This window comes from Nelumbo nucifera, chromosome 1 (genome assembly GCF_055504915.1).
Source record: "Nelumbo nucifera cultivar China Antique chromosome 1, China Antique-T2T, whole genome shotgun sequence".
In the NCBI taxonomy this organism is placed as follows: Eukaryota; Viridiplantae; Streptophyta; class Magnoliopsida; order Proteales; family Nelumbonaceae; genus Nelumbo; species Nelumbo nucifera.
Genome location: NC_142649.1, coordinates 40,356,281 through 40,379,619, shown reverse-complemented (window position 1 = coordinate 40,379,619; position 23,339 = coordinate 40,356,281). Strand labels below are relative to the sequence as shown.

The following is a 23,339-nucleotide window of genomic DNA, read 5'->3' as shown; positions in this document are numbered from 1 at the left end:
TAAAGGTAAGGCAAAAATTCAATTTACTATTGACAATTTGAAATATACAACAAAATTCCTTGGCATCAGTAGATGTTCTGACTTTCTCATCGATTGCAAAATTTTTTGATTCCAGAAAAAACAATTAAATTTGTCACTTACCATTAATAGAACTCATCTGAAATTTAATGCAAAACCAAGAGCCTTCATCAATTGCATGCACGACTCAAGTTTCCACCATGCTACTCCTCTTGGTCATGGAAATCATTTGGCTCTACAACTAGGTTAAGTATTCAACTATTTACACCAGCAGATTAGAAAAGGCCAAGTAACATGCGCTTGTGCTCTTTGCTCAGCCTAGAAAACCACTTTCTTAAAATATTGGCATGAACAGATCTACTTGTAGTAACTGCGTGCTCATTATCACACTCAACAAGTTCTCTAAAATCAAGAGCGAGAAGACTTGTAAGAGCATTAACAGTAGCAAATTGAGTAGGAAAACCCCATTTGGTTGAAGTATCTTGATCCAGAAAACCAGACAATGTACACCTCAGCTCTTCAACTTCCATCTGTTCATATCCATTCACAACAATCCCAAGCCTGCAAAACAGGAAAAAAGTTGAGTACCCTTAAAAGTAACTAATTCAATATGGAAACATGCTAGGTGGCAATAAATAGAAAATTAATTGGCTGTATAAGGGGGAGATTTGTCCAAACGCAATGGAACCCAAAATTACAATAACCAATGATCAATATCCCTACTAATTGGATTGGATGTCACCAGGTAAAACAGGGACAAATGGTGCACACCAACTTGTCCAATCTGTACATGGCACAACATTTTTGGATCTCCATCCTCTTGTAATGTAAATGGCTTATGGTGAGAGCTTTACTGAAAAATACTATCTAGTAACCAGAAAAAAAAAATGCATCCTAAATTGTAGGAATTGCATATATCTAATACAGAAGCCAACATAACTTAAATGTTAATTGTTCATGTCACTGCAAAATCAACAAAAGCAGCAAAATATGAAAAGAAGGGGAAAAAAGTCAAAAACCTTATCCAATAACTCTGGGCCAAAAAACAGAAGCCTTCTCTTTATTATTTCAGAAAAAAAAAAGCATTCCCAATAACTCAATAACCAACTCTTGTGGGGTTTCTTCAGACAAGAGAACTGAGACTTGCATATACGTGGGTCCACAGATCAGGCTCTTTTGGGGGATCTTTTGACCCTGTACAGACAAGGAAAAAAGGGGTTTATGTGATTCAATTTTATGTAAAAAGATGGAATTAGGTCATGGTGACAGGTCACTCTTTGGGGCAGGTACTGGAGGTGTATTTGGAATTATAAGATAAGCAGTGATGGTGATATGCTTGCTTTATCTTCTGATCTACAATGGCAGAACTGATGGTTGTATACAAGGCTTTAGATTGGAGGAAGTATTACATTATAGTTGCATGGTAGAAGGAGGGAATTCAGAAGTAGTTATAGGATGGTTAAAGAATGGTACCGGATCATGGAGGTACATACTATAATGAGGGAAATAAAACATCTGGCTGGGGTGGCAAGAGTATGGTTGAAGGAGTGAATCAAGATGTACAGATTTAAAGGGCAGATAGCAAGGTTAGCCAAATTATAAGGAGTTTGGAATTTCAGCTTGCTCCTTTTTTCTAAAATCAATGGAGTTTAACTGTCAATGATCAAGAGAATAATTATTGAACTTCCAATATTGACTGTTGAGATACCAATTTTTCTAGATGAAGTAATCTTTGTATATAACTATATATTACTTTTATATCTTCCTAACAAAATTTCGGCAGTTACTAATTATGCTAACGAAAAAGTTATATTAAGTCGATTATATTATAGGGGTTCACAACACAAACACAAACAATAAAAATATTATTACACAAGGTCAGAAATGCAGAAATGATATGAGGGGTGAGAGAAACTGCCATAACTTTGGGTAATAGGTTGTGGCAACTAGAAGTGTAAAACAGCCCAGGCGGCCAGGCCTATGTCTTTCATATATATTATATTTACATATATATAATATTTTATATTAAATGGCATATATTATGCATATAAATTTATTTTATATATTATAAAATATAAATATTATATATAGTATATATTATAAGTGTCATATTATAACATTTATAAATAAAATATAGGGAAAATTCTACTACGACCCACCACATAAAAAAAAAAGAATTGCACCGGGCCACAGGCCAGGCTGTGCAAGCCACCCCGCACTTCCGTGCCATGCTAGCATAGCTCACTATAATGCGGGCAGTACAACAAAAGAATGGCACAGATTACATAACACCTGTAGTGGCATCTCCCAAATGGCCAAATCCCACAAGTAATACTTAATTCTCAAAGGAATTGACTTACTTTTCCCATAGTCTTTTGTCTTGAAAAAAAAAAGAAAATGAGAGAGGGAGTAAAGGAAGAAGGATTAGGAGAGAAATAGGGAGGGTTTGGATCTATTATGGATTTTTTATGGAAGATATAAACATTTTTTATTTTTATTATTTTTTTATGAAGGGGGATTAGGGAGTTACAGAGTAGTACTTAACATTTTAATGGGACTTTTATGTTTGGGGGGTGGGGGACCATAGGCCCACCATGTCCGCCCCTGCCTTCATCCAGTAGCTATATATAAGTAATATTGGTTTTAACAAAAAAGTTTGGGGGGAACAAGGACCCCCCACTATACATGGCTCCACCGCTGCTGATCAGAAAACAGTATCATACTAATTACATTAGTTCTTTCCAAAATGAACATGCATGTATCAAGTCTCAGAGGATTCAAATTTTGGCATCTCAACATAGTGTATATAATTGTAAATCTACTTGATTCATATGAATGCTAAGTCAGACACAGGATCAGTTGAGTCCATCACTGGTGTACGACCACTTGTTCTAATTCCAATTGGTGTTGGACCCAAATGACCAAGGTATGATGAACCTAGGAGGGTTAGGATATCATTTTAAGGCTAAAGACAGGGCTTTGTTAGGTTAAAAAAAAATCTTGAGTCCAAACTATAAAAGTTGCAGTTTTATCCCAAAATGTGAAAATTTCAAATTGGGGAAAATAGGTCTAGGATTCCATTTTTAATGAAATTTCATAGGTAAATTTAGAATGGATAGTTTTAGAAGATGACCAAGTTTGGTCAGGTTCAGAGTACAATGGGCACAAAATGATGAAAATTCTAGCATTGGAAGAACTCAAAAACTAAGGAAAATGAAACTTTGGGATAATATCCAGAGGAATAAAAGGATGTTCGGACATATGGAGGCACAGGACCAAAAATGGTTTGGTAAAAAGAGACAAAACAGCCAAAATTGAAAATGTTCAGGTTAATGAAAATTAAAGTAAAACTCACCTAGATCAGTTTCAATACTTCGTGAAAGTTGAAATAATATCTTTTAATCAAGAACTTATGGTTGTTGATAGAAAATAATAGATTCTTGAAAGACTTCAAATAAAACACAGAGATAAAGAAGAGAGTAAAGCCTAGAATCACTAAACAGGGTGCCTCAAATGAATCTAGGGCATTGGATCACTCACCTTACAAACTTTAAAATCCCAAATAAATTTCATTCATTCATCATATCCATGTTTTGCACTTTACACATATACAGACACTACAAGAGTAAGCAGTCCTAATTAAAACAAGAGGAAATGAAAACTACAGAATTGCCATTGTCATAAAGAAAATTAAATAACTCCAAAGCTACTTATAACCAATGACTGAATTTTCTTTCTTTTTTTTGGATCAATAACTCACAGATTCCATTAAAATTAGCGAGAAAAGATACAAAGGTACAACAAAAGGGAGATAAACTCTCTTACCTCACCTAACCAAAATAAGACGAGAAAAACACTCTCATCTTACCTAACCAAAACAACAAGACGAGAAAAATTACAAGATAGCCCAGAATAAAGAGCCCCTAGTTGCCCCTTGTTTAGCTACCCCATCAACAAAGGAGCTAGTACTTCTTTTAACCCAACTCATCTTCACCTCAATTTTCTTGGTTATCCAATTGAATTTCCTCTTCTCATTGCTGTAGTTCCAAAAATTAGCAGTATCATTTTTCAGCCAATCCACTACCAGTTTAGAATCACCCTCTATGACCAATTTGGTGATGTTTGGTTCAATTGCCCTTTGAGTTCCTTTGATAACAGCTGATACCTCAGCTCTAAGAGAATCACCCATTCCAATTGGCCCCAAAAAGAGAGCAATTATCACACCTTCCTCATTTCTTAAGACACCCCCAATACCTGATGGACCAGGATTACCCATGCTACTTCCATCGAAATTAAGTTCAATAAAACCACTAGGAGGAGGAGCCCAAGAGGGTAGGGATGTGCCTTTAACCAGAGCTGATCTTGCAATTTCCTTCCAATTTCTGAAGAAATCAACAGCCGAACAGTCTTTAAACAGGACCAAAGACTTCAGCCAATGTACCACTCTTATCTGAACTGACTTCAGAATTTCTGGCAGACTTATTTCCCTTATCTGAGAAAATTCTCCCCTTTCTTTCTACCCATGACTCTTCCTCTTTTTTTCAACCGGCTAAACATGAATGGAGCAAAAAGGCTCTGTACATCTGGTGGAGGTGACCATCTGCATCCAAACAAAGATAAACACCACTCCGAAATGTGATTAGTAACAGAGCAGGAAACCAGTAAATGGTAACCAGTCTCACCTTCAGCCTTGCAAAGAACACACCAGTGGGGAGATAAACAACTCATAGGTCTCTTTCTCTGAAGAAGATCACAAGTGTTGACTCTTTCCAGGATAGCTTCCTAACAGAAACACCCAACCTTCATAGGAACCGGTTTGCACCAGACTTCCTTTACTGGAAAAGGCTGCCCTAACTGACCCAATGGATGAACTAGAGCTTTGAAGTAAGAAGCACAAGAAAAAAAAAAACCAGAGGCTAATAAAGTCCAGACCCTTCTATCTGATTTAGAGGGATATAAAAATTTTCCTTAAAGAATATTAAGAAGAGAAAGTATTATTCAGTTTTGACTCCCTAACTGCTCTTCTAAAACCAAAGTTCCACCCAAACCCTGAGGATGCTTGTGAGGGTGCCAAGAAACTAGAAATAGGATTATTTTTCAGATTAGACAAGGCAAATAGAGAAGGGAACTGATCCTTCAAGGGAGAATCCCCAATCCGAACTTCTTCCCAAAATTTAATGAGATTACTGGAGTGCAGATCATACCTTGTCCACGGGATGAAGAGAGGCAGAGAAACTTGGACAGCATTCCATGGAGAAGCTTCCTAGCCAAAATTCCAGCATCCCATCCATTGCTTGTGAGCCCATGAATACTCTCTACGATCTTTGCCCACAACTTCTCTTTCTCTAGGGGAAACCTTCATAACCATTTACCTAACAATGCCACATTCCTCTTTTGAATACTCCCTTCTGAATATTCCCTAAACCTAGGCCTCCACACTCTTTACTTCTGCTCACCATATCCCACCTAACCCTATGATCCTTTTTCTCCTCACCTGGGTCCCATAGAAAATCCCTCATTAATTATTCAAGCCTTCTAGAAATCCTCCTTGGCATTTTAAAAACTGACATAAAATATATCAGAAGGTTGGCAAGGGTAGATTTTATCAAAGTGCCCCCCCCCCCCCGAAGAGAAATAATCTCTCTACCACCCAAGTACTTCACTGGCCAATTGGATACCACACACCCTAACATGCTTGCACACTCTACCTCTCTCTCCTCAAGATTCACCACAACTATACAGCTTTTAGATTAGACAATTGCTCGAACAGCTGTAAGGTAAGTTTCAAATTCCTAAACCATCTGCAATCGCCATCTTCACAAAAGGAATGGGATGATTCAGTCCCAAGAAGTACTTTTTTTTAAAAGAAGTACTTATAGAAAAAGTGACCTAAGAGTGACTTTTTTTTTTCAGCACATCTTGGAGAAGTGTTTTTTTCAAAACGAATGGGATGATTCAGTCCCTAAATAATTCATTTAATACCAGTTTTACCCGTGTGCGGGTTTTCTTCCCTTTCTTTCTATTCAAACACAGCAAGCAGAGCGTAACGACTCCAATTGCAGGTCCACCGACAACAATTGACGGTGCAGAAATACGGACGACAGATCTGCCATTTTTCCTTTGTGACTATTTTTTGCTTATTTTATTTGATTTAAAGCATTGTTCTTGGGTTTTTTTAACGCCCGAAAAGGCACTATTCTCTCTGTTTGCGGATCTGTGATTGGGCAAGTTTGCCGGCAACACCCGACCGTCTAGTTGCTGGCGAATGAAGGTGAGTTCGCCCAAACTCCTTCCCTCCATGTTTGATGTTATTTTCTTGTTTTTTGGGTGGATATTTGTATAGATTCGTTTTTTTTTCAGATTTTTCAAGTGAGAAATACGAAATATTTGCTTTTCTTTTTGCATTATCTATGTGATGGTTCCTATGCATGAGTATATTTTTTTTGCGTTATTTATCAATATTATTTATTATTTGTTATTATTAGTTATGATATTATTATTATTATTTATCAATAACATTTATTATTTCTTCTTCTTCTTCTTCTTCTTCTTCCTTTCTGACTCGGTCCAACAGTCGTCCGCCCCTTTGAGTTCTTGAATCCATTTTTTTGTTTTTTTTTTAAACGTTTTATTTTGAATTTGATTGTATGCTACTATGCTGATTGCTGAATTGAAAATCTGAGTTATGTTTGAGTGATTATATGGCTGATTAAGTGATTGTATGCTACTATGCTGATTATATGGCTGATTGCTGAATTGAAAATCTGAGTTATGTTTGAGTGAAATGTTTTTTTTTATTTTGGCTCAATGGCTGATTAAGTGATTATATGGCTGATTTTTATCAGTTTTGTATTTTATTTTTTTTATTTAAGCTGATTATATGCTTCATTATATGGCTGATTTTTTATCAGTTTTGTATTTTATTTTTTTTATTTTGGCTGATTTTTTATCAGTTTTGTTTTTTATTTTTTTTATTTTGGCTGATTATGGCTAATTATATGGCTGATTTTTTATCAGTTTTGTTTTTTATTTTTTTTTATTTTGGCTGATTATGGCTAATTATATGGCTGATTTTTTATCAGTTTTGTTTTTTATTTTTTTGTTTTGGCTGATTATATGGCTGATTTTTTATCAGCTTTGTTAAATTTGTTTTTTATTTTTTTATTTTGGCTGATTGCATTTGCTAATTTGCATTATGGTTGCTTGCTTACTTAGGATTTAGGAAATATAAGAAATTATGAATCTTGCAAATTTGCAATATTGTTTGAAACTTCATTGCTTTGCTTTGCTTTGTTAATTGTTAACTATTTTCTAGTTTAACTATTTTCTTTCAATAGAAATAGAGGATGACATCTGAAGAGGAAAGTGGCAGTGTTAGGCGTAAGGCTCAATCAAAGGACCCTGCATGGAAATATGCATTTTGGCATGATTTAGAAGATAAAAATGCAATTTCATGCTCATTATGTGGTAAAGTTGTTAAAGGGGGAATAAAAAGGATAAAACAACATTTGATTGGGGGCTATGGGGATGTGACTAAATGTCCCAAAACTACTGCAAGTATTGCCAAGGAGATGCAAGAATATATGCAGAAGAATAAGAGGAAGAAACCATTGGATGATTTTACAGTTGAAGATAATCGTGGGGCATGGGAGCAGATTATATCTGAAAGGGGTTCTAACAATCAAAGTAATCAACCCATAGAAGGTGTCTCCATTTCAAGTGGTAGGAGCACTCCAATTTCAAATTCCCCCCTTCCACCAAAAAGGAAGGAAAATGTCAGAGGACCTATGGATAGTTTTGTCAGACCAAATCCAGAAGAAGTTGTTGAAGCAAGGCATAAAGGACAATTGGTTCAAACAAGCATTGAAAGTCGTTTGAAGAAGGAAGAAAGAAGAAAAGTACATGAACATATAACAAAGTGGTTTTATCAAGCTGGAATTGCTTTCAAAACGATGAAGTTGAAAAGTTTTGAAGTTATTGTTGAAGCAATTGCACAATTTGGGTCCAGATGCAAGCCTCCAAGTTACCATGAGTTACGAGAGCCACTCTTGAAAGGGGAGGTTGAGAAAACAAAGCTAATGTACAAGGAGTATGAGGTTTCTTGGAATACTTATGGTGTTGTACCATCATGTCTGATGGATGGACTGATAAAAGGCAAAGATCTTTGATTAATTTTTTGGTGAATTCTCCCAAATGAACTTTTTTCTAAAATCAATTGATGCATCAAATGAAGTCCATAATGCAAGTTTTCTATTTGAGCTGGTTGATAAAGTTGTTGAGGAGATAGGGGAGGAGCATGTGGTGCAAGTGGTTACTGATAACCACTCTGCTTATGCTGTTGCCGGTGATCTTTTAAGAATGAAGAGGAAGAATTTATTTTGGACTCCTTGTGCTACTCAATGTCTAGACCTTATGTTGGAAGACATTAGAGAATTGAGGTCTACAAAAAGTTGTATTGCCAAGGCAAGACAAGTGACTACTTTTATTTATAGGCATCCTCTTCTTCTTGCACACATGAGGAAAAAAACAAATGGAAGAGATCTTGTACGATGTGCAGTCACAAGATTTGCTACCGCTTTTCTAACTTTACAAAGTTTGTATACTTTCAAGGAGCCCTTGCATGCTTTATTTGTTGGTGATGTATGGAACAACAGTAAATGGGCTAACAAATCAGATGGACTAAGAGCATCAAGCATTGTGCTTTCTATTGGGTTTTGGAAAAATGTAAGAGTTGCTCTTTTGGTTGCTCAACCGATTGTGGAGGTTTTACGATTAGTTGATGGTGATGAGAAACCCACAATGGGTTATTTTTACCATGCAATGGAGCGAGCAAGAGAAAAAATAAAAGAAAATTTTAGTGGGAAAGAAAGGGAGTATAAGCCCATTTTAGACATTTTTGATAGGCGTTGGACTAATATGATGCAACATCCGTTGCACCTTGCTGGTTTTTTTTCTTAATCCAGCCCTTTATTATAAGGCTAAAGCACAAGATGAAGCATCGGTTGGAAAGTTTGAAATGAGCTTTCTAGATTGCATTGAGAGAATGGTCGGTGATATTGAAATTCAAGACAAGATCTCTCATCAGTTGGAAGAGTATAAGCACGCTCGTGGTGCTTTCTTTAAAGAATTGGCAATTGAGCAATGTGAAACGAAGCAACCAAGTAATATAAGCTCTCTTTTCTTGAAACTTATATTTATATTTTATTCTTGTTATCTTAAATTTATATTGTTTTAATTCATTTTTTCTATTTTGTAGCTGATTGGTGGCATAGCTATGGACATTGCACCCCCAGACCTTAGGCGTATTGCATTACGCATATTAGGTCTTACATGCACTTTTTCTGCTTGTGAGCGCAACTAGAACACTTTTGAGCATGTAAGTTCTAAGTAATGAACCTAATGTTTGGTTTTGTGATAAAATTATTTATGAAAGTTAAGAACTTAAGATGCTTATTTTATAATTTTTCTTATTTTGTTGTTAATGTAGATTCATACAAAAAAGAGGAATAGGCTTGATCAGAAGAGACTCAATGATCTTGTTTTTGTTCAATACAACTAACGCCTCCGAGAAAGATTTACAACAAGGCGTGCAAATCCAAAGCAATTTGACCCTATTTGCTTTGATGATGTAGATGAAACCAATAAGTGGTTAACTAGGAAAGACCCCTCAAATGACTTGGTCCATGAAGGGTGTGATCTTACATGGACTCAAGTTGATGAAGCACTAGGGGCATCTGAAATCCTTGAAGGGTCAAATAGACCAAGGAGAAGTGGACATGGACGTAGAAATGCAAGTGGAGGTCCAAGTAGAGGTAGAGGTAGAGGTAGAGGTAGAGGTGGTTGTGGGAGAAGTGAGTCTATAAGACAAGATAAAGGCAAAAGTGTTGTTCAAGAAGAAGAAGAAGAAGAGCAGATACGAGACAATGATATGGAAGATAATGAAGATGAAGAAGAAGATATTGATGTTGAAGAAGATGATGATGATGATAATGACAGTGATGATGATGAGGATGAAGATGTTGATTATGGTGCTAATGATGTTGGTGCATTCAATGGAGGTTTTGGTGATTCTTACTTATCAGACACTCCAATTAATTAGGAATAGAGAAGTTTCTTTAAGGATTGTATTGCCTATGATACATTTTAAGTTTTAAACTTCATATTTATTTTTTGTGGACTTGTGGAGAACTGGAGATGAATGATGATTTATAGTTTAGTTTTAACTTATTCATTATATGCTATTATGCTTTTTATTTTTTAATGGTTTCATGACTTTCAAGTTTCATAGTTTCATCATATTATTTCTTAAACTACCAAGCATCAACCAAGGTATGTATTGAATTCTTATGAATATTTTTGTTTTTGTTGTAGTGCTTCTTCTTCCATTTGTTAATGATAAGGTTGATTTCTTATTGATTGATTAATTCTTTTAATTTGTTTTGTAATTGAAGGCAAAGTTGCAGAGAAAAAGAATACTCAAGATCAACACTCAATCATCCAAAAGGTATGGTACTATCTACTAGTTTACTTTTTTAGTGTTGCCAACTTGGAACTTGCCATGTTAGTAGACATTTTCTCTCACTTTACTAGTTTACTTGCTTGATTGCATATTTTTTTATCAGCCAACTTGTTTGATTTCTTATTTCTTTTAATTCAAATGTTTAATTTTTATGTTTTCACATGAAAATTATACTTATATGAAAGATTTTATTGATTACGCTTAGTGTAATATGTATCTAGTAAGCAAATATATCTTAAAAAATGGTTTAGGTCCTTTAGGAAGTATAGAAATCCATAAATTAATATATTTATAGATTTCATCGCCTAGGCGCCTGGGTGCCCCATGGTCGCCTAGCCTCACCTAGTCGCCTTGACAACTATGCTATTATCCGATCGGAAGATCGGATCAAGGGTGATCCAAATTCAACCAAATTGGATCGGATCGGATCTTGGATCGAATCATGATCCGATCCATTTGCACTCCTATATTCACCAAGCTAATCGGTCTGAAATCTCTTGGGTGAATGGTTTCTTCTTGGGAATTATGGCCACAAAGGTGGGAGTTCAACCCAGGATTAATTTTCCCCTTCTTTAGAATTCCTAAAAGACGCACAAAATGCCCTCCTTCAATATTTCCCAACAATCCTGATAAAAGGCCAATGTGAATCCATCTAGATCCAGAGCTTTGGAGCGATACATAGAGAAAACTGCCTCTTGGATTTCTTCCAAATCAAACTTTCTTTCTAACCAAACTCTAACCTCAAATTTCCAAATAAACTTCTTTTTTATTTGACAAAAAGCAAAATATAATTGCATTACTGAAGAAAATGGATTGGATCTCACAACACAGTGAATAATTGCACTATGTAGGAGCATTCACAAAACATTGAAAGCATACTAGATACAAAAATTGAATTGTAGACCAATTAATGCCTTACCCAGGAAAAGATATTTGCAGTCATCTTTCCGATAACTTCAGTTTGAGAGGGTTTGTTTTCAAAGATTTTGTGATTTCTCTCCACCTAAACAGTCCATAAGGCAGCAGAACAAAGCATGAACCAGATCTTTCCACTGCCAGTCAGGCCCTCCATGTGCCAACTCTCTAAGAATTCAGGCATTGTCTGAGGAAAGACCTAATTCAGCTGAGGTGGGACCAGAATTGTATGCTAAGAGGGCAGTGAAGGAAAAGATGGCTTGCTGTCTCTAAGTTACCAATGACTCTAAATAAACTGCACAAACATAAAATGACCAAGATACCCCAATTGTCTAAAAATACAAAAATACATAGAACTTCAAAAAAAATAGTTTTGGCATCAGACACCAGTCAATTTTTGGAGATGCATTGACTTGTGAATCCCATCCTAGAATAAGGCATCCTTGTAACAATGCCTCTGTTAAGACCAACAATGTTGAGAAAGGGAAAAAATTCATACCAAGCAATGATCGACATACATATAAACAATGCATATGATGCTAATCATAAATCTGTCGCATAAAACCATTGTTCATCAATTTCAAGTGATTCATATCAAGTTACACATTGGAAGATGCTTAGGTTGCACTTTTTGGAAATACTGAACTAGTGGAAATATGCACTCTGGTTCAGGCTTGTATTCAGTTTTTGACCTACAAATTATCTTTCAACAAGGCTGCCATTGTGTATCGAAATTCATATTTGCTCTCAAAATGGATGCAACCATCCCACGATTAATATGATCAAGGCAATGACCAGTAGATATTTTCTATAACGATTCAGTCTTCTTGACGTTATTTCACTTGTTCAAGCAAATGGGTGGAAAAATATACCCATGTTTGCTCCCTATAACAAACAAACTAGTGCAAACATCAGTGCAAGGCTGAACCTACACGCATGGTTGCAATCTATTTGCATTTTTTATGATGCATCAGTGTTCTGCATCACAAATAACTGCAACCTTAAAAACTTGCAAAGGTCAATATGCTAATATACCAACTTGTTAAAAACTGAACTGTGCAACAGTATGAAGAATTGACTTTCTTCAAAATAGTGGTCATAATAAACAGAAGGCATGCAACTGTCAAATATCACATGATGGAGCTTGTCTAATATAATCAAAACGGAGCTTACCTCCCTAATTGACCAAGAAGAACAAGAATAGCAGCTGCAAATTTCTCTGAGGTACATGATTCCAGAATTTTCAAGAGATGAGGAATGATTCTTCTGCATGTCCAGTTCCAATTCTGAATGCAAACAAGAGAGAATTTTCCAAGCATTAGATACTACCTTTCTCCCAAAGAAACATTTAAAAATAAACAGAATTCAAAGAAACTTTAATGCTGTCAAGACCCAATGGTGATATAGAATCACAAACCTAGTATGTAGAAAAGTTAGTAATAAATGTTAAGAACATGAAAATAGAAGGAACACAAAAGAGAGGATATAGTAAAGACAAGAACGATGAAACACACATACCATGCTGCATGCAATAAGCTCCACCAGTGAAAGAATATCACTTAAGTAACTCAAAGTCCTATCAATAACAGATCTAGATTGAACAGAATTACAACTTTCACAATCATATGAGCTACAGGAGATATCAAAGTCCAAATCTAGAATGCAGAGACCCTCTTTATACTGAGAAATTTCATCAGCCACTTCATCCATTTGGGGCAAGACTGTGTAGTTTAATGAATCAGGATGTTCCATCTCATGTTGATTTTTGATCCCTGGAATAGCACAACTCTGAAGTTTCTCTAGCAAGAACAGTGTAATTTCATCAACAGAAAAAGCACTTTCAGAAAATGGGCATCTTCCACATTTATGAAACCCAGTCCAATTGTCACATGTTGTAGGAGAAGATGTAGATATGATACCAAATGATGAATTTCCTCCCTCAAGAACCAAAACTAGAGATTTGATGGTGGCCATAACAAGTCTGAAGTTGCTCAATGTGAAATACTTTTCTCGACATAGATAAGCAAACACATGGAGAACTTTCAACATCAAAGCATAATCAGATTTGCACATTCGAAGAATGTTATAAGATGCCTCACAAATAAAACTAGTATAATCAACTGCTGCACAAATGGATGCTAAAATAATGCTTCCAGCTATAAACTGCTCATGAGTTGCCCTTTTAGAGGACAGAAACATAGTTATGTCATCTGAAAAGATGTTGTTCGTTGAACTAGGTGGAACCAATGGTTCAAATTGAGCGTCACTATACACCATGACTTGACCATCTATAAGGAAATTCTCCACGAGGCTTAGCAGGATTTCCAATTGGCATAATTCAAAAAACATGCACCTTGTTTCCATATCATCCATTACTGCCAGAAGATAACATTAAATTGATTAAATTAAAGAGGATTCATGGATATTGAAGTATCGCAACAAAAGAATAGCATAGATATAAATATTGTAATGTAAGAGCAAACCTGCTTTAATATGTGCTGCAAATGAATCTGAACAAAGATATGCATCACTAGTCAAGAAATTTCTGAATTTCACAGAAGTGACCACAGCAAAGTTATGCAGCAATGATGAAAAGAAGACACAGACCTTCTCCCTAAAGCAATAAGTGGAAAAAGAAAATCAGCAACAATAATCAATTATTTTGAAACTTAAGATAGAATCTACCAAAAAGGATAGAAACATAAGATAGAATCAATCAAATATCTTTGCGATTGAAAAAACAAAATCTAAAACCATTATCTTTTCTTTGATAAGTAAAATCTAAAATTAAAATCAACAACCTATAATAACATTTCTATGTGATAAGAAGCACACCAACTATAAAACCAAAAGCAGCTGTGTCAATTATAACTCATTCTCAAGACCACCAACTGCTTGATTTTAAATAAGAGACTTTTTACAACATCCCTAGCAGGGGCAGAACCAGGTATAAAGATGGGGGGTCCTTGGCCCCCCAAACTTTTTTTGTTGAAACCAGCATTACTTATATATAGCTACTGAGTGAAGACAGGGGCGGACATGTAATTGTTTCTTTCCCATTCTTTCATAACAGTAAGCATTATAACCATTTCTCCATTCATATCCTTCATCTCTAATCACCCACAGCCCTCATTTACCCCTACAGAATCCACCACCAGATCCTAAGTTAGTGGGACTCCTTCCTTTCCTACATCAAGAAGCTTTTAGGGAACATTATAAAACTATGGAACTAACAAAATGTTGGAAATCTAAAATGAACCTTAAGACAATAGGCATCATTGCACATATAAAACTCATTATACAACTAAACCATACATAATTAAATAGAACATAGCCATGGCCATAAGGTACAGCATCTTCTATCACAAGTAAATAAAACAAGCGAACATTCATTTATGTTCATTTGCTATTTTCAATTTTTCTGTTCTAGCCGGTTGGTTTTCTTAAGTTTAATGTATAATATCATCTACTATTTTTGGATAAAACAAACTTTCTCTATTATGTTATTTTGGAGTTTTAATCTACACACATTTGCATTTCAAATTTTCAACCAAAATAATGTATCTTTCATTTTATGGTTGTAATATTTCTAATGGATCATTTCTGAAGTTCTATTAAATCTAGACTAAATTTTGGACAGGAAAGTTTTACTTCAGTTGCCATTGAAGTGAAAGCATTTAAGTGGAATTAATTCATTTTCCATAGATGTTTCATTTTTGAAACTATTTTTGCAAGGAACCTGAATAAATGAAATGGGATATAGAAGAAATACTAAGGCATAATAAAGATGCAAGTTTAAGCTTAGCAGAAACACACAAAAGAAAAAGTTGTAGATCCCCTCAAAATATAAGATACTAGAAAAATTATATATAAATAGTATGGCAGAAATCCACTTACTCAGGTAAAAGGTTTTGCTCAATCATGAGGGCAAGCAGAATTTTTTGCACAGCCCAATCTGTCTGAGATGCCATAGAGCTCCGAGATAAACAGGATTCCGTAGCACAGAGTATCCGAGAAATGTTGCTTTCCTTCTTTGAGCTTGAAAACACAACACAATACTTGGAATTTCTCACATTTTTAAATCCGGAATTGCTTGCAAAAAGAATTTGTGTCTCCTCAGTTCCAGAAATTAGAATTTGTTTTGCCATCTCCATCCCCATGTCCAACCCCCCAACCTGGGGAACCGAAGATTTTCCAGCATCTATTGCATTATGAGACACATTTTCATTATTTTCTAAATGTTCAAAAAACGTAACAGAATTTTTTACCTTATGCAGATTGGAATCAATTTCCACATCAATGACATCAAAGCTGCAAGACATAATGAAATTGTCATTTGCACATTTTCTATGGATGCCCTCCTCTGACAAACAAATGGAGAAATCCCTTTCAAATGTTTCAATGCTAGGAATTTTGATTTCAGGTAAATCCGGTGATAGAGGATTTTCAATTGCCATCCTATACCTTTCCTCATCAACAGTATTATCCAACTCCAGCAGCTTCATATAATCTCCAGTAGACACGTTTTCAAAGCATATTTCTTTTTCTTTGCTGCTCACAACAGCATCAATTGTTTCTTCCCTGCAAGGATGATGAGTTTCTCTTAAGCAATTCACAGGTGATACAGCTAGGTTGTAGACAGCTGCATCTTCAAAGTCCTCAATTTCAACCATGTTCATCTGCTTACTCTTAGCATTATCAGTACAAGGATGAAAATTCTTTTTTTCAGACACCTTTCTCCTTTTTCTAGATCCATAGTTCTTGGCATGTAGGTCATCAAATGATTTAGAAACTAGACATTTTCCATCTTGCAAGATAGCTGGCTTTGCATCACTTCGCGAAAAAATTGCAGGAGGCAGATTGTTTTTATGATTTAACATATCATGTAATGAAGACAACTTTTTTTCTATCTGCAGATGCAACCTCTTATCCTCAGAATATAAATACTCAATACATTCCACTGCATCCTGCATCCTCTTCTTCTTCCTGCCACTAGCTTTACTATTTTCATGGTCATTTGACTTCGAACACAGATTTTTTGGCTTTCTATGAACTGGTGTTATGTCATCTTCATTAACCACTGCAAGCTTTTTGTCAGACTTCAATTTGGTAACTTTCCCAGCAAATCCAGGAATTGCTGATCCCTGTTTTGAGTTCTCTTCCACCAATTTTTCTGATGTTTTTACAGAAAAAGAACCTCTTCCATGTGACCCTACCAACTCTCTATCAGAAAAGGAAGCAGTAGTGGAATACATGCAAGAACTCTGTGACTTGTTTCTGACAGATCCTCCAATCAGAGACTGCAAATCAGAACTAATACCTGAGACTGAGACTGGTTCAGTAAAGCTCTCTCCAGATATTGGAAAAAATGGGCCAGTACATTCTGGTGTTGACCCAAGATTTTCAAAGTCATCATTGATTGTGTAATGAGGTCGCCCAAGCTCAATTTTACTTTGCTGATATAAGTTCCATGGTTCTGTACCAGATAGTTTGTTTTTCAAGTTCAACAGTTGAAGATTTAAGTTGTCATTGGCCTGCAAGATGACATTGAAAATTCAATAAAAAAACATAAGTAAAATTCCATATGTTTTGAAGGTAGAGTATCATTTGTTGGGGATGTGAAAACTTAGAAGAAGCAGTGTGGAAACCAGCAAAAGTAAAAATGCTAAATTCACAACCTATTTCTTTGCTTACTCCCCAATCAGAGCAGGATGCAAAAAGAACAATTAAGAGATGAGCCTGGTTAATGGGAAGAATAAAGCTCCAACTAGATTATTAGAGTGCAGACACAGGATGCTCCTCAAATAAACCTTTCAAAATACAGGTAGATGACCCCATGGTCTGGTATATGGGCTTCCCCTAATCCTACAGAGTCCAGAAATCATAACAGTATTGGATACTCATAACATCAAATCAGAGGTCTCATGGATATGGGCACTTTCTTGGAGGTCTCATCATGGATACTTATAAAATCAAATTGGAGCTGGAGATTCATGATTTGGCCCGTATCAAGGTAAAGTTCACATGAAACCTCTGAAGAAAGTGCGAAGTCTGCTTAGAAATCACAAGAGTATTGACACTTGAGAACTTTCCAAATATCTCTCAAGGAGTAAGGCCAAGACCTATGTCTAATCATAGCCCTAGTAGCATGGTGATCTCACCACAAAATAAGGATAAAAACTCTGCTTCCAAAAAGAGAAATGAGAAAAGGAATAGGTGCAGTTGGTCATCATAACAAAGTAACAGTAATGTCCATGCCTCCATGAGCATATGGATAAGCCCACCTAATCCGTTCATGAGACACCCTACTCATGCCTTGGCCCAAGCAATAGGCCAAGTCCTATTCATGTCTTGATCTCCTACTAATCCCATGGCCAGTGGCCTATCCATGCCACCGCAGAGGCAAATTGTCAAGGACTCACAAACCACCATCACCTGAAGAATCTGACGTCCCCGTTCAAGCAACATGCACATCGGTGCTATCTGGTTACACTCCATGTGTATTTGGATTATATTACATGGTCCGATATGCAACCCCACCGTAAAAATGTTCTCTCTAAAAAGTGTATGTTATCTTGTATATATTTGATGCCTAGTAATAAAGCCGTATGAAGCACAATAGAAATGCATGTTTCTTATGCCTCTAACTATGCTGGAGGCATACACCTTAAGCATCTATAGTCCTCTATACTGTGCACCTCCAGGTGTTTACTTAGCACCTTGCCTAGACGTGTGCCTTTTAAAACACTGGAAGAAAGGATAAACCAGTGTTATACCAAGAAAAAAAATTGATAAGTTAAGCTATCAAGAGAAAACCAAATGGAGACAATTTATAAGAGTTGCTTGGTTAAAAGATGGTTAACAATAATACCAAATTCTTCCAATTCTTCCATAAAACCAAAAAAAAAATGCTAGAAACTGAGGAAACTGCATAAAAAGGTGCATATCCAACTTGGAGGGGCAGGAGAATCATTTTCTTTGTTTTATTGGAATCAGTAGCATTCATTAATGAAGTAGTAAAAGGAGCACAACTGTCAACCACACACAACAAGAGCGTTGACCCCAGAATTTATCTCAAATATTACAATACAGCCCAAAACATATCATCCCTGAAGGTCCCTTGCTTAGCCAAGCAGCCAAGGTATCAGTTAAACAATTTGCTGATCCCCTAATCATTTTCTATTACAAGTCTCTCTATATGATTATATCATGAGTCGTGGAAAACAAGCCAAGGCTGGATGGATTAGGCTTCCAAAACATGACAAACAATTTTCTGATCTCCTAATCATTTTCTATTACAAGTCTCTCTATATGATTATATAATGAGTCGTGGAAAAGAAGACAAGGCTGGATGGATTAGGCTTCCAAAACATGACAAACCAATAAGCAAAAGACTTGGAAAAGCTATTCTTAAAGGAGTCAAAGGAAGCTCTAATGACTTGAGGGGAATAAAGTTTGAGCGCCTAAGGCCTGATGATTTACCACGACTTTCTTCATGATATACTGGAGTATATTGCAATATGGTATTTTGAAACCACTTAACTAGATCATTCAAACAAAGGCTCAATGCTGCTATCATCTTGGTTTTTGAAAAGAAAGCAAACTCAAAACTACAGGATTTGAAACCAGTCTCATTGGTAGCATATACAAATTGTTGGCAAAAAAAGGCAAAAGGTAATGAAAAGTTTTCTCAGCTTCATTATCTTCCCCCTCTCAAGGTGCTTTTTGAAAGGAAGGAAAATACTTGATGCTCATTGGAAATGACATTGCCATGACAAAATTGTTTCCTTTTACTATCAAAAAAAAGAGGGCCATTAGCAATGTCAACATGGAATTTTTTTTGAAAAAACAGTAAATTATTGGATTAAACAGAAAACATAACCACAGCAAGAAGTTGTGCCATACAAGAAGCTAATTACAAAAATAAATAAATAAGAAATGAAAGAAAGAGCTATACGGGGGCACCAATGTACTCCAACCTCTTTAACACACATGTCCACATGGAAAAGGCTTATGATCGTATCAAAGAAGAAACTTGCATGCAAGGTTCAAAATAAATAAATAAGCTGGTAGGGCGTATCGGCCTGTATCGGTACTGTTTTTTATGTGTTTTTTTTATTTTTTTTGAAACTGGTTCAGAGGGGCTGGTTTAAGGCCGGTCTACCCGCTGAACCACTTGCCGACCCGAAACACCCCCTGTGGGGGCGTATCGGGAAGGCTCTGATACGATACGTATCGGCCGATACGGGCCGATACGTGACAAAATTTTGATCCTTGCTTGCATGTTCTTAGGTAGGGAGATCTATTTTTTCTTCTTTTATTCATCTTATTTCATGTGTAATATAATCACTCAGTCATATTGGCATTAAGTCCAGGCAGTGGGGGTTACATAGAAGGTTTCTAAGCAGGCGATTACCTATCTAAATTTAATCTACTCCAATTTGTGGATGACATATTGTTCCTTCATGGTGCCTCTCAGTTTCAGATGCTCTATCTCAGATGCAACCTTGGACAGTCTGAGGCAATATCTGATCTTCATATCAACCTATCAAAGAGGAAAGCACAATGGTAGGGTCAGTGAACAATATGGAAGATCTAGAGGTAACGCTTGGATGCAAATTAGGAAATCTCCCTAACAAATTGCATAGGTCTACCTCTGGGAACAATATGTGCATCCAAATCTATCTATATAGGACCAAGTGCTGGAAAGAATGCATAAGAGATTGCATGTTAGAAATGCTGCTACCTCCCCAAGGAAGGTACATCACCCTTGTTAAAAGTGTGCTAGTCAACTAATCCTTTTTTGTAAGAAACAGTAACTTTCATTGGTTAGAATAATTTAAGTACAACTGTCACCACCCAAAGAATGGTGGAGAACCTTCATGAAAGATTCTTACAAAACAGCCCAGAACAAAGCCTCCCTATTTACTCCCTGTTTTGCTAAAACATCAGCAATACCATTTGCTGAACTTCTTTTCCACTTGACCTGCACCCCAATCTCCTGAGTTAAAATCAAAATTTCCCTTAAATACTGCCTGAAAGACCAAGCACCCAAGAACCAGCCATTCCAGTCTACGTCACTAACAGAACAGAGAAACTACAATGAAATCTTCTTTAGAAGGGCTGGAAGGATGTATTTAAGTATCATTTGGTGGATGGGAAAATGTCAGCTTGCCATTAAAAAATGGAGGGTTCTTTTTTTGTGAAAAGGTATAGTAAAGTATTATATTCATTAACAATAATTATTTACATTTCAATAGGGGGTAGGCTGACTTTAATTAAGGCTACACTTGCCAACCTTCCAACCTACTTCCTTTCTGTGTTCAGGATTCCTCTAAGGGAGGCTATGAAACTGGAGAAGAGAATGAGGGACTTTCTATGGGAACCAGGAGAGGTGAAAAATGATCACTTAATCAGATGGGAGATAGTTAACAAACCAAAGGAAGAAGGGGGTTTAGGGATAGGGAACATAGTGTTGAAGAATGTAGCCCTTCTAGGGAAGTGGCTATGGAGATGGCCCCGAGAGAGAGAGAGAGAGAGAGAGAGAGAGAAAGAGATTATGGCATGAGGTGGTGGCAAGCATTCATGGTTGTGGAGGAAATGGTTGGGATTCCGGGATATCTCGTCGAGCTACCCTTACTACACCTTGGAAGGCTATACATGGTATTCTCAACCCCTCAAAGATTGTTTGCCTTCGCTCTATTCCTTTTCCCTTTACAAACATGAGCCAATTGCAACTTTTCTCCCGAGCCCGTTAAACCCCTTATCTTTAAACTGGGACTTTGGATTTTGTAGAGGGTTAAGGGATGGTGAGTCGAATTGTGTTATTTAGCTAATTCATTTACTAGAATCCGTTTGCTTGGACCCCACTTCTTCTGATCAATGGATTTGGACTCCTCTTCCAAAAGGTACTTTTACTTGCTCTTCTTTTCTAAAATCCCTCAGTTCTAACCCCCTCTTCCCAAGGATTCCCTGTCAAAGAAGTCTGGGCGCGACCTATTCCCCCAAAAATTGTTGTATTATGCTGGGAAGTCTTCTATGGGAAGATCAATACTTTGGAAAACTTATAGAAAAAGAGACCCTTGCTTTGTCTTTACCCAAATTGGTGTTCCTTGTGTAAGGCCGAGAATGAGGACTGTGTCCATTTGCTAATCTCATGTTCCTTTGCTACAGCTATATGGAGGTGGAGCCTTTGTCTATTTGGAGGTAGGTGGTCTTTGCCTTCTGATTTAAGCTTGTTATTCAACCCATCTGTCTTTGTTTGGCACACTAGAAGAGGTAAGGTCATGTGGAGATGTGTCAGGACAACCACTCTGTGGACTCTTTGGGAGGAAAGGAATGCAAGAATTTTTTTAGAGAAGGAAAGAGGGTTAGATGAAATGAAGGATTGTATCCTAACAAGAGCAATCCTTTGGCTGAAAACTATGGATATCTTTGATGACTTCTCCTTTGATGATTTGTGGAGAAATTGGCTAGTAATAGCCAACACTTCAACAAAGAAGGATAGAATTCTGTCATAATGGGTTCCGCCTTTAGAAGGTGTCATTAAGCTGAACTTTGATGGAAGCAGCCAAGGCAATCCCGGGCCTTCAGATATAGGGGGTATCCTGAGAAATAAGGACACCAACATAATTTCCCTATTCTCAGGACTGGTGGGAGTGGGGGATTCCACAAGGGCAGAAATACTTGCTGCAATACAAGGAATTCAGATCGCCAACCAGCTTGGGGTGGAGCATCTCCTAGTTGAAGGGGACTCTCAAGTGATAACCAGGTGGCTCCTAAACTTGGATACCACCATTTGGGGCTACAAAGATCTCATCAAAAAAGTAAAGTGGTTAACCAGCAATATGAGAGTTGAGGTAAAATGGGTTAGTAGTCTGCTAATTCTTTGGCTGATGCTCTAGCCAAACAGGGGGTTTCTAGGGAAGATCTTTTTTGTGCTTCTATGTAAGTTGTTATTAATTCGGAAATCTGTACTTAACCAGCCCGGAGAGGTTGCAACTCGTACCTTTCCATGAGGACTTTGTACTATTTTTATTGCTGATTTATAAAATCATTTCAATTATCAAAAAAAAAAACAAGAATTATTTATAGCCCTTTCTGCAATCAGATTCTGCACAGTAATCCAGAGGGCAACTAAGGGTGTGTTTGGTTCCCTAAAATGGATGCAATAATAAAATAATGATACATTAATTAATTAATAAAATGATAAATTATTAATAAACTATTAATAAAATAGATATAGATTATAGTACTATAATAAAATATTAATAAATTAATAATAAATACTAAAATATTAATAATTGTATAATAAAATCATAATGTGTTAATAATTAAGTGATAATAAATTAATATTAAAATAATAAAATATTAGCAAAACTAATAAGAAAATAACAATAAAATATAGTAAAAATAATAAATTATTACTAAACTAGTAATAAAATATTAGTAAAGTAATAATAAAATAATGTATTAATAAAATATTCAAAAAAATTAAGAATAAAATTCTAAGATTTTAATTATTAAATAATAATAAATTATTAAGAAACTTGTAATCAAATACTAATAAAATAATAACATATTAATAAATCAATAATGAAATACTAGAGTAATAATTAAATAATAATAAAATATTAATAAACTAATACAAAACTGAAAAAACTTTGGTTGATTCCAGTTCCAGTTTCCTGATGAACCAAACAGAAACAATTAGGATCCAGCTCTAATTCCCACTGAACCAAACAAGCGTTGGAAATAGGCAATTCCAGTTCTGATTCCAGGGGATTTCAATTCCAATTCCAATCCCAATGATGACATTGGTATAATTCACGCCATATTTCTCTGCTATAAGTATACACCACAAACTTTTAGTTTCAGTGTTGACATG

General features: G+C 36.0%; 1 protein-coding gene across 4 annotated transcripts in view; it reads right to left on the bottom strand.

Annotated features, from left to right (window-relative positions):
• Positions 1-23,339, bottom strand: part of MEE22 (maternal effect embryo arrest 22) — a 33,345-nt gene continuing 10,006 nt past the window's right edge. Inside the window, exons 4-10 of one of the 4 annotated variants that reach the window (XM_010247117.3) lie at positions 15,917-16,986; positions 15,721-15,763; positions 15,350-15,627; positions 13,936-14,066; positions 12,971-13,827; positions 12,626-12,738; positions 1-579 (exon numbers count right to left, since the gene is read on the bottom strand). In XM_010247117.3, the coding sequence (XP_010245419.1) occupies positions 294-579; positions 12,626-12,738; positions 12,971-13,827; positions 13,936-14,066; positions 15,350-15,627; positions 15,721-15,763; positions 15,917-16,986 (2,778 nt within the window). In that variant the 3' untranslated portion in view covers positions 1-293. Of the gene's footprint in view, positions 580-12,625; positions 12,739-12,970; positions 13,828-13,935; positions 14,067-15,349; positions 16,987-23,339 lie in introns of all 4 variants that reach the window. The other 3 variants (XM_010247115.3, XM_010247116.3, XM_010247114.3) reach the window with 3 other exon arrangements.